This window comes from Parasteatoda tepidariorum, chromosome 7 (genome assembly GCF_982258835.1).
Source record: "Parasteatoda tepidariorum strain Cologne lab strain chromosome 7, Ptep-v5.0, whole genome shotgun sequence".
NCBI lineage: Eukaryota > Metazoa > Arthropoda > Arachnida > Araneae > Theridiidae > Parasteatoda > Parasteatoda tepidariorum.
In genome coordinates this window covers 103,176,309-103,187,984 of record NC_141761.1, presented here as the reverse complement: position 1 = coordinate 103,187,984, position 11,676 = coordinate 103,176,309, and the positions used below count along the sequence as shown (strand labels likewise).

The 11,676-nt window shown below is 30.0% G+C and overlaps 1 protein-coding gene across 4 annotated transcripts in view; it reads left to right on the top strand.

The window, feature by feature from the left end:
* Positions 1–3,725: 3,725 nt before the first annotated feature.
* LOC107455857 (mitochondrial amidoxime-reducing component 1) overlaps positions 3,726–11,676 on the top strand; it is a 17,348-nt gene continuing 9,397 nt past the window's right edge. Inside the window, exons 1-4 of one of the 4 annotated variants that reach the window (XM_016073575.5) lie at positions 3,726–3,860; positions 7,073–7,304; positions 10,418–10,600; positions 10,800–10,971. In XM_016073575.5, coding sequence (XP_015929061.1) covers positions 7,099–7,304; positions 10,418–10,600; positions 10,800–10,971 — 561 coding nt within the window. In that variant the 5' untranslated portion in view covers positions 3,726–3,860; positions 7,073–7,098. Of the gene's footprint in view, positions 4,060–7,072; positions 7,305–10,417; positions 10,601–10,799; positions 10,972–11,676 lie in introns of all 4 variants that reach the window. The other 3 variants (XM_016073573.4, XM_016073574.4, XM_071183034.2) reach the window with 3 other exon arrangements.

The following is an 11,676-nucleotide window of genomic DNA, read 5'->3' as shown; positions in this document are numbered from 1 at the left end:
CAGTTACCATGTTCTCTGATTTGAAAGAATACTTGACCAGAAGGTAATTCAGATCTTAGATGAGGTTCAATGCTTTCTAAAGAACATGGTCAGAAGCTGTTATTTATATACAAAAAACTAGATAAATTTCTACAAAATTGCATCGACCGATTTGGCGGTTAGGTAGAAAAATAGGTGTTGAGTTTTTATGGAAGTTTTAAGGAAACTAAATAGTTCTTGTATTTAAGAAAAAATTAGTTCTTACTTTTAAGATTACGTTTATATTATAGATTAGATTTTGGTAACCATTTGGCTCATACTTATCGCGCCATTGCTGTATTTACATCATTTTTTGTTAATGTTCTTTCTTCGTTGAAACTAATCAAAACCTTGTGGTGCTTAAATAATATAAAGCTTTTTTTAGAAAAAAAAAATGCTAATTTCATTTTGACATAGCATATTAAAAAAATCATTTAAAAATTGCATTTCATTTAAAAATAACCACAAGAATAATACAACAGGGTGGAATTTGTTTATGGATTTGATAATCCACACTAATCTTTCAAATGTTTCCACTGGTAGGGATAATTTACAAGGTGTTCTATAATATATTTTCTTAACATATACTTCAAGGATCTCTGTTAAAAATGAAGCTATATAATTATCATGCAAGATGTCTGAAATTAATATTTAAGTGAGAAAAATACGATTTTATTAAAGTTTGGGGAATGATTTTTTGAGGAAGACATTAAAAATACTAAAAGCTTGTTAGAAACACCAAGTTAACCTTAACAATGAAACTGGTTTTGATATTTTAAATCCCTCTTTTTAATAGTGATACGTTGATAACATAAATTTTTTATCGTTTTAATATCATTTTTGTTGCAGACCGAAAGCAAAAAGAAACACTTTAAAAAAAAAATTATACTTTATTTTTGGTAGTGCCTTTCAAATTTACCGAGTTTTAGAATGATTAAAGTTTTCTTCTTTTCTGAAGATTTAGGATAGATAGCCAGAGAAGTTTTTAATTCTATTTAGTTGCTTTCTCATTTGCTATCACATATAACTTATTATAATCATTTAACTTTCAACATAACATGATCGGACTGATACTCGTCGTTCTGGGTTAGGGAAACTTGTAATTGTTTGGGAATTTGTTTCGGAAGAAAATAAGTAGAGACATAATGTAATTCTTGCTGTTTTAGAAGAAAATAAGTCGAGAAATAATGTAATTTTTGCCAAGGCCAGGAAAGTAACTAATTTCTAAATCCTCAATAAGTTATAAATAGCTAATGAGGTTCAATGTGAATAAGTTTTTGGCGAGTTAGATTGTGTGCGTTTTATGTCAGTCAAAACATTTAGTGCATTTTATGAGAAGTCAAAGAAAAAAAAGTACAAAATTTAATGACTTTAAAGAAAATTTAAACAAACATAGTCGTAACATTAAAGGGCCTCTGCCCTCGCTATCTACGATTTCGGGGTATGTTTTCAATTTGTGTTTTTCTGTGCTGAATAAATTTTTAATTATATAGTATTAGGCAACACAATACCTTGTAAAGAAGGTACTAGAAAATAAAGGGGTCGCTTGATAGTGAACCTCTGTCTAATTTCACTCGAAACTATAAAGAAATATAATTATGCGTTTTGTGATTTTGAGTTAATAATTTAAAACTACACGTTTCTCAGTTTTTATATTTTTTTAAAAATCTAGATTTAATTTAGTTTAAACAATTATCAAAAGCAGGTAACCGTATACTCTTTAATTACCTAAGCAAAAACTGTTGATTGCGTAATTGTATTGGCATAATTTTGTTAGAGTAAATGTAAAATACCGCACGCGTTTTTAGCTCTAATTGTGATTTGGTGACGGCCTTGTATTTTGCATGTATCGGGAGATACTGCCAAATAGAATAAATATACATCATTTGTTTATTTGTGAAAATTAAATAAAAAGGATATTCAAAATTTTCTCTCCCCTCCCCCTTGATAGTTGAGTACGGTTAGGAGAGGAAAGGCGTTACTAAGATGTTTAGTAAAACATAATTCAGCAAAACAACACGTTTTTGAAACTATATATATATATATATATATATAACAAGAACAGAGAGTTCGGCCTTACTAGCTCTAACTAATATTGGAGCATTTCTTTTTGTGACATATTCTAAGAAATTTTTTATTTTCTATAATGACTTTCCTCAGTTTTTGCCGTGAATTTACAAAATTTCAAAACTATTAACAAAATGCCAGTTTGTGCGATTGCAACTTGCAAAAATTCTGATAGAAAAACAAAAGGAAAAAATATAATTTTCCGCGTGTTCCCTAAAGTAAATGAACAACTATGTAAAGAATGGATTTCGAAATGACACAGTTAATATAAAACAGCAATGCGTTTTTTCTATCGTTAAGAACTTTTATAAAAATTCGTTATCTAAATAGAAACCGCCTCGTTACTTCAAAAATAAAGGCATGTGAAAAAAATTAAAAAATGGTTAAAGTCAAAGAAAATTAAAACGTAAGTAAAAAGTATAAATAAAATATATTGTGTACAGTTAAAATTCTCCTAATTTCATAACTTATTTTTTTAATGTAGTTATTCTAAATATTTATGATTCTTTTAAAAATTATATTCTCTTGAATTTAAATATCTATAAATTATATCATCTTAAATTTAAATATCTATAAACAATTGTAAAATTTCTAATGTCATTATGAACCTAAATTATTATTTTGTTTCAGTAATTAGCGTTTAAGGTTGATGTTTCCCAATGATTAAGTATGAACAAATTGCTATTTACGCATATTTTAAAATCGGGGATTCTAAATTTAACTCAACTTATTGTTATAAAAGAATATGTAGATACAAAAGTTTCGATATATGCTTTCATTTTTCTTAATAATTAAAGTTAAAACTAAACTTTTTAAAATAAAGTATTTATAGTGTCATTTTCGCCAACTTGTAAAATATTTTTATAAGTTTAAAATGGTATTTTTTTAATATACTGGCCAAGAAAGTTTTTTTAAACTATGTTTATGAATGGAAATAATGTGTTAATTACGTAAAGTTTGAAAGCTAATAACCAGAAAAAGTCTAACTTATTTTTACAAAGAGAAAGATGCAAAATTATCATAATATTTTTACGTGCGATCTTCCGAGATCTGTGGACACAGTGACGTCATGAGGAGGGAAATCGTAGCTTCAGCTCTAAGAGCGGAGTGAACTAGCCCTTCTATTCTCTTTAGCCCTGGGACTAAACTGCATTTGCGTTACATGGAGAGAACCTCTCATGGGTAGCCTGACCGCAAGGGGACTCTAACCTATAATCCGTCTACCACAGAGGATATTTTATGTCAGAACTGTGGTCGGTTCAAGCCGGATGCGGATTCGTATCGACCAGCTATTGGTGGGATTCGAACCCGGTTCACCTCATTGGAAGGCGAACGCTCTATCCCCTGACTCTTCACGGCTCGATATGGACTTATTGAAGAATTTCCAAAATAAAACAACTTTTATTATATATTAGGAAAATATGATATAAACAAAGGATTTCTGCCTGACAACCGTGCACGCAGTCGGTCGGTGTAAAACTAACTCCTTTTAGGAAGGAGTTAATTCCCAAATAATAATGCGATGGTAGTCTCTGTCTCTGAATTCACATAAATAATAGATAAAATGAAAAATTTTACATTATTAGAGAAGAATATTGTAACCATCAATAAAGATTTAGGATGTAAACACCGATAATCGATGTTATCTGCTAACACTTGAACTCTAGATATCTATCGGCATACATTTGTAGATATCAAGAAGCGGGCAGTTTCTGCTTCTTAGTATCTATTCTAAGTTGTTTTCAAACAAATTTCTCTGGTAACAATTAGTCTGGGTAACAAAGTAGGAAATATTATTGCTTTTATGCATACGTCTAATATTTGCATGTGATTATAATTATTTTTGTTGTTTACTTTAAGTGAAATTATTGCCATGTTGTAAAATACAGAACGTTGGGCATTTGTAGATGTGAATTTAATTATCTCTTTTAATTTAACAAAAGCATCCAATGAAAATATCATCTTTAATATAATGTTTGTATTTTTTTTTTAAAGTGATATTTCAAAATAATTTAATTTAGCAAAAGTATCTAATGAAAATATTGACGTTATTTTATTGTTTGTACTCTCTAAAAATATCAAATATTTCAAAATAAATTTATAAGGCTTTAGATATTAGAGTTTAACCAGTTATCGACTAATTAATAATTTAGTTAGTTTTGAGTATTGACTGTTACTAACCAAGCAAATTTTAAAAAGGTGTATTTTTAAAATTCCATTTCTCTGGAACTATTCGACCGATTTCGCTCAAATTTAGTACTTTGGCATTTAAAATTGCATTCACTAAAATGATGTAGAAATTTGTGTACCTTACAAGTCGAAATTTTTTCTACTATTTAAAAAATAGCCAAAAAATTATAAATATTTACTAAGAGATATATTTTGCATGGAATTATCTTTGGATGAAGGAATATATTGCACAAAATAATGTATATATATTTATAATATTGTACAAAAATGTTTCAATACGATTAAAAAGTTCGAGATATGATGAAGTACGCAAAAAGTGAAGTTAACATTAAAAAGTTCGATACGATTAAAAAGTTCGAGATATGATGAAATACGCAAGAAGTAAAGTTAACATTAGGGGTCCAAATTTTGGATCGCTCTCCTGACCAAACTATTGGGACCATTTTTCCCAGATTGCCTCTATTATTTCGGAATTTTTTGTATTTTCGGAATTTAAAAATCCGAATCCGTCAAAAAAAAAAAAACATGTTTATTTAGAGAACGTATGTTTTTATGTCAGGTTACGTAACTTCTATCTAATCGTACGAATATGGTAATGGTAATATCGTATGAACTAATTAGCATCTTTGAGGTCACCCCGACAAACCATTAAGATTGAATCCTAGAATGTGAATTTCGATCTTTAGATCAAAAGTTATTCAGAGTGGACCATTTATTATTTTGCGCAGTGTACAAATTTCAATTTATTTTTTATACTTTAGTTATTTTCTTAGTTCAATTTCTTTTTACTTTTGCATGGAATGTTGTGCTACATTTCATTAGCGGCATCAATTCTGTACAAAAATTTATAAAAAAATATTCTATAATTGTCCTAAAATTTAGTTTGTATTTCAATTAACTGAAGTTTTAGTTTTGTATGCTTTTTTTAAGGACATGCAAACAAAACTATGCATGCAGACAAAATTATAGATTTAAAGATTTATATAATTCTTCCTTCATTATATTTTAAATCAAATATATTCGTTAGTTTTACTAAAATATTCTAATTAAAAAAAAAGAAAAAAAAAACTACTTAAAAATTAAACACCTTTAAAATTTACAGTAGAATTGGTTGTTCATAAGAGTTATTTTAAAAAAGAAATTTTAACATTTTTTTACCTTTAAAAAAGTAAAAAATTTTTAAATTATTCTTAATAACTTTAAGAAATTTTAGTTTACTGTTTGTTTATTTCAAATTAGAAGAAAATTAGACTCTGTCTTTAAGAGGTTGTTGCATGTTATAATTTTATTTTATTTTATAACCGGCATTGAATAGCTGCCCCAAGTCTGAGTTTTCTACTGTCAATGTTCAACTCCGTAACTTTGCAATTTTGACTTACCCAAAAGACAAAATAATTCCTGGATCAATCATTGGGACAAACTAGCCTTCGTGGAGGAATTCTTTCTGAAACTAACCCGCATTTGCGTTACGTGGAAAGAAAAGCCACTAAAACCTCCCACGGTTAGCCTGACGGTTAGGGAACTCTAACCCATGAACCGTCTACCACTGATTATATTTTACCTAAGCACTGTGGTCGACACGAGCAGGGAGCAGAATTCGTGTCAACCACCGCCGGGATTCGAACCTGGGTCACCTCATTGGAAGACGAATCACCTATCCCTTGAACCACCACGGCTCGCATGACTTTTACTATCATTCAAATTATACATGATGTTTCGCAATGACAGCTCTTAATACGGATTTTTAAAATCCTTGTTACCAAAAAAAAGAAGTGTATACCTATTAAGGGGTTACAAATTAATATGGAATTTCCAAAATTATCAGACTATCGAGGAAAGCAGTATTAAAATTATCAAAACAAGCTTGATTTGCTCTGAAGTTAGGAAGAAGTTTTTTTTTTTCGTTTTACCCCGTCTAATTTAGACGGGGTAAAACGAAAAAAAAACAAAATATTATTTTGACAAAATAATATTTTTTCTTCATTATCATGCATATATTACGACCAGTATAACAAACATGTAAAAATCAACACGACCGCAGTAGGGCTTATAAACTCATTTCACCTCCTCTTAGTTTCTACTGCAAATGCTTATATTTTTAATCTGGCTTTCCTCGTTAATGATTCGTAAAGGTTTTGATTATTTTTTTTTGTTTTTTACTCCTCTAAAAATTAATTTGCAATATTAAACTTTTGTCTTGGCGAGAAGTCTAAAAGTACATAACAAGGGCAGTGATTGTAGAACAATGAGATCAACTAAGACTTCTTATCCAATTTTTTTTTAAAATTTCGCTGGAACAATATTTTCTTCCAGAAAAAATATTGACGCTATTAGACATTTGACGTCATCATCGTAACTTATTTGAAGCCATTAGACACATTTAAAACCTTGTCGTTTATTCTCTGATCTCATTTATTTGCTGATTTTGGTGAGCATGCATTGTCAAGTAAGTCTCAGCCTTCCTTTTTTGCGTTTTCCATCAGGTGCCCAAGTAAGGGCAATGTTAGCAGGGCTATCCCGTTTTAAACAAAGAGTATGTCCTGTCCATCTTCTCTTCAAAATTTCCACATGAATGGTAAATTAATCTGCAGAACTTTTTTTAAACTTTTTTTGGTAAAAGTCTGAAAATATGTAACTAGGGCAGTGATTAAGTAGCAGTGAGATCAACTACGACTTCGTATCCAATTTTTTTTTTTTTTTTTTTTAAATTTCGCTCGAACAATATTTTCTTCCAAAACAATATTTAGCTCATTTGACGCCATTAGACATATTTAAAACCTTGTCGTTTATTTTCTAGAGATAGAAACTAATAATTTCTTCAAAATGCCTCAAGTAGCAAGCGGTTGGATAGTTCTGCCTATTTTAGCCGTTGTTGCAGTGGGAGCTTTCATTTGGAAGAAAAAACGATATGTGAAAGTGGGATGCATTAATAGAATACTGTTCTATCCTGTGAAGTCCCTGAGAGGACTGGAAATCACAGAAGGAAAGTGTACGAAATTGGGACTTGAAGTAAATGGACTCTTAGACCGGTAAGAAATTTCTCACTTTAAATGCAGCGATAGGAGTACGTATAATAATAATACGAACAATAATATACGAACAATAATTCTGTTTACATAATACTTGATAATATTATGTCATATACAATAATGACATAATTTACACAATATTGCATAATTTACATAATATAACATGATTTACATAATATTACATAATTTACATAATATTATGTTTACAAACGATAATTATGTTTAATTATGTAAACATAATTATTGTCTTTTCTCATATATTTAATAGCAAAATCTCTCACCTTAATTTCGCTCATTTTAATTATTCTTGTAGCGTAATCATTGTGAAAAGTAATCCCTGTAATTTCATGACTCATCTTTATTGTTGTCTATGCATAATATAATCATTAATAAACCATAATTAACAAACAGTTATTAATAAACAGGAATTCATAATTAATAAACCATAATTAAAAAACCATAATTTTAAGGCAAAAATTTCGTATATGGGTCATTCTCACAAAAACAGTCATTTTCATGTCCCCAGTATATTTTAAGTTTGTTTTACAACTTACGAAAAAAAAATTTCAGGGTAAGTGTCCTTCAGAATGCAGGCTAACAAAAGAATAAAAATAAAATTATCAATTTTTATTTTTTATTTATTTTAGGTAATTAAAATATACCAATATGTCATTCCCTCACTTGTCCCCACGGTTGATTTAAGAAAAGAAAAATTGTTTCTGAAATAAAAATAAAAAAATTTACAAATTCGTGTTTCTTATTTCAGAAAATTGAAATATAGAATTCAGAAAATCAATTTTATATTTAATTTCTGATAAAAATATTAACACAGCACTATTTTAAACTTTGTCCCTAGTGTTTCGCGTCATTCCCTCACAACAATGTTCTTATCACCTGCAATCTTCTTAGAATAAAAATATTTTAATAAAAACTTTAGCAGTTAACAACTGGCATCATAGAACAAAATTGCAGTATGTTTCCATCTTCAACTTAAAGAAGCTTTGCAGTGGAATAAATTTGAATGAATCAAACCAGGTAAAATTTTTTACATTTGTCATTCCCTCATGTCGTTTTTTAGAGTAAAATAAAATACAACTTCAACGAGAAAGTGGATAATTATATGTTGCTTTCTTGTATGAATATAATTGTATGTGATTGTTTTCAGAAATTAATTAGGCCTAACTGTTAGGTTTAAATTTCATTAAATTTGTCATTCCCTCACTAGTGTATAAAGTGAGGAAATGATGCTGAAGTGAGGGAATGATTCAAGATGAGTATATTATTAAATTTCCCAAACCTTTAAAAACTATTAAGTATGCAAAACTAAATTATAATAAATGTTAGATATACTTAGTATGCTATCATTTTCAAACTTGAGGTAGCTGTAACTTAGAGAAAAACATGTATTAAAATAAAATATCATTCCCTTACTATTAGCGTCATTCCCTCACTTTTCAAACAGTGAAATTAATTAATTTATTTAAATATTAAGTATAATTTATAGAATATATACTTTCTTTATAATGCCATTATATATTTCTATTAATATAAAAAGTTTCAGAGCTTTTTATTCACTTTACTTTTTTGGGATTTTATGAACTGAAAAATGACAGTTTTCGTGAGAATGACCCATATATAAAAATTATCATAGGATATTCCAATGGGGTTCTGTCTATGGTAAAATTTTACCATATACGTATGGCAATTATTATTTCCCATATGGCAAAAATTTGCCATATGCATATGACAAAATCCCACAGGAATATCGTATGGTAATTTTTTATGTCAAACCTATGGTAAATTTTCTAAGGGGAGTATCTTAATAGTTTCGAGATTTTATTACACCTCTGGGGGTATTAACCAGAAATTTTTCTCCACTTAATTTGGGGTCCTAATCCTTTTGTTTATAAATATTTTTTCATACACCAGTTTATGTATGTGCAAGACATGACAAAACTAATGAGCATAGCTCCTTACCTACCTACCTATCCAGGCACCCCTTTCCTGAGCCAGTCCTCTTTCCTCTTCCTATCCATTTAGTTTTGATTTGCATATATCTCAGTGCGCATGACATCTTTGCCAAGTAAGTCTCGGCCGTCCTCTTTTACATTTTCCATCGGGTGCCCAAGTAATCGCAATGTTAGCAAGGCTATCCCGTTTTGAGTATGTCCTGTCCATCTTCCCTTCAAAATTTCTTCATGAATGGTTGATAATCTTGCCTTTGTTAAGCTCGAAAATTCTTAAATACTTGTTTTGGAATATTTCCAGCTTTCCTACTTCAGTTTTGAGGATGTTCCCAAAATTCAGCACCATGCAAAAGTGTGGAGGGAAACAGCTTTAAAAATATTTATTTGTTTGGTGATTTTTATATTTGAAGCTCTCAAAAATTTTTGAAGGCTTCTGAAACAGGTTCCAAATTGCTATAAGAATTTATTTTATTTTTTAACCGGCATTGAACAGCGAACCTATTTCAGTGTTTACTACTATCTATGCTCAACTACGTAGCATTGCAATTTTGAAACCAACCCAGAAGACAAAAGAATTCCTGGATCAAGATTGGGACAAACTAGCCTTCTCGGTTAAGCCGGTGTGTAGGGAGCTGTAGTCGGTGTGAAAGGGAGCGAAATACGTCTCGCTACCTTTGGGTTTCGAACCTGGGTCCATTTGTTGGAAGGAAAACGCTCTAGCCATTGATTCACAGCAGCTGAACCTGTAATGATTTTATTTTATTTTATAACCAGCGTTGAATATCGTAAATATAGCTATTTTAAATTATAGCGATTTGAATATCTTAAATATTTAAAAAGTTTCAAGCAATTTTCTAAGTAGTTTTCGTACTTAGTTTGTTCATCAAATTACAAAGGACTGCGTTTGGCAATTCTTTTGGGGTTTGGAGAGTGGTAGAGAGCTGGGGTGGGAAATCCTTCAATATTTTATAACCAGAGTCGATCTCAACATGCTCCAAAAGTTGGAAAATAAAGTATTTTCAAAATAACATGTTCTTCAAACGCATGTTAGAATTTATTTTAAATTATACCAAGTATTCTCTATAAAACATTGACGTGATTTACAATTGTAAGTGAAACTAATTGTTGATGTTTATTGAATTCCAGTTCATTTATGATAATATCGGAAGAAGATAATAAACTGATTTCTCAGCGTGAAGCACCAACACTATCTCTACTGACGCCGAAAATTGTTGACTCAAATCTTATCATTTCTGGACCTAACGTAGACCCTTTGACTGTAAAGATAGAATCCACTCCTAACAAGGATGATAAAATTATTGAATGTCAGTAAGTATATTGCTACTGATTTACCGTCACGAGAAAAACTGTCGCACCCTTTGCTTAAAGCATTAAATTTGAATTCAATAAGGTTTTTATTTGCTTATTTTAAAAATACGACTATTCTCGACATATGTACTACATTAATAGTTTATTCTAATTTTCCCATTTTATGCACTTTATTTAATTTTTCGATGTTACTTTTTAGGGTACATGGAGAAGTGTGTTATGTTGTTGATTGCGGCGAACAAGCATCAAAATGGTTTCAGAATTTTCTAAAAAGGCCCAATATTCGATTAGTTCATTTCTTTCCCGATTTTCCCAAAAGAAAGTTTGTACAAAATCATCAGTTTTTCAAGAAATTAAGAGAGAAACATCCAGTAAGAAGTGGATTCATTTATTTTCTTATTTACTTATAAAAATTCTAAATCACGTGAGGCGTTTTTAGAAAGTAAATCCACGTTTTACATAACAACAAGCAACTTCATTAAAACCTTCTTTGGCGAGAGATAGGTTGCGTGTATTATATCCTGCATTTTAAATTGATCAATCGTCAAAGATAAAAAAGGAGAAATGAGAAATTCAAACTTAACTTTAATAACATTTTAGCAACAAAATCAAAAGCATCCAGCATTATAATCAAAGACGTAGAATATATGAAAAAGTATAAAGCAAAGTGCAAAAAGAGAGAAAGAACAGACTTTTGCAATACATTTCATTGACTTTGAATTCAGTTCAGTTCGTTATTCTTCAGAAAGGAGAATACTTAGAAAATACATACAAGTTTAATGGTTCACCAGGTATCTAACTTTGGTACTTGAACCTAGTATGTTGATTGCACCACGATAGATTAGAACAAACATCAGTGTTTGGAGTATCGGGCAAATGCATACCGGACAGTGGCACTTGACCTTAAAAAAAACATCAGTGTGGCTTATACCGGGCAGTGGCACTTGACCTTAAAAAACATCAGTGTAGGGTATACCGGGCAGTGGCACTTAACCAGACCTAGTATAACTAGTCCTTTGGTAAATGTACGAAATATATACTAGGTCTAGTGCCACTTTTGCTATAGCTTAAATATT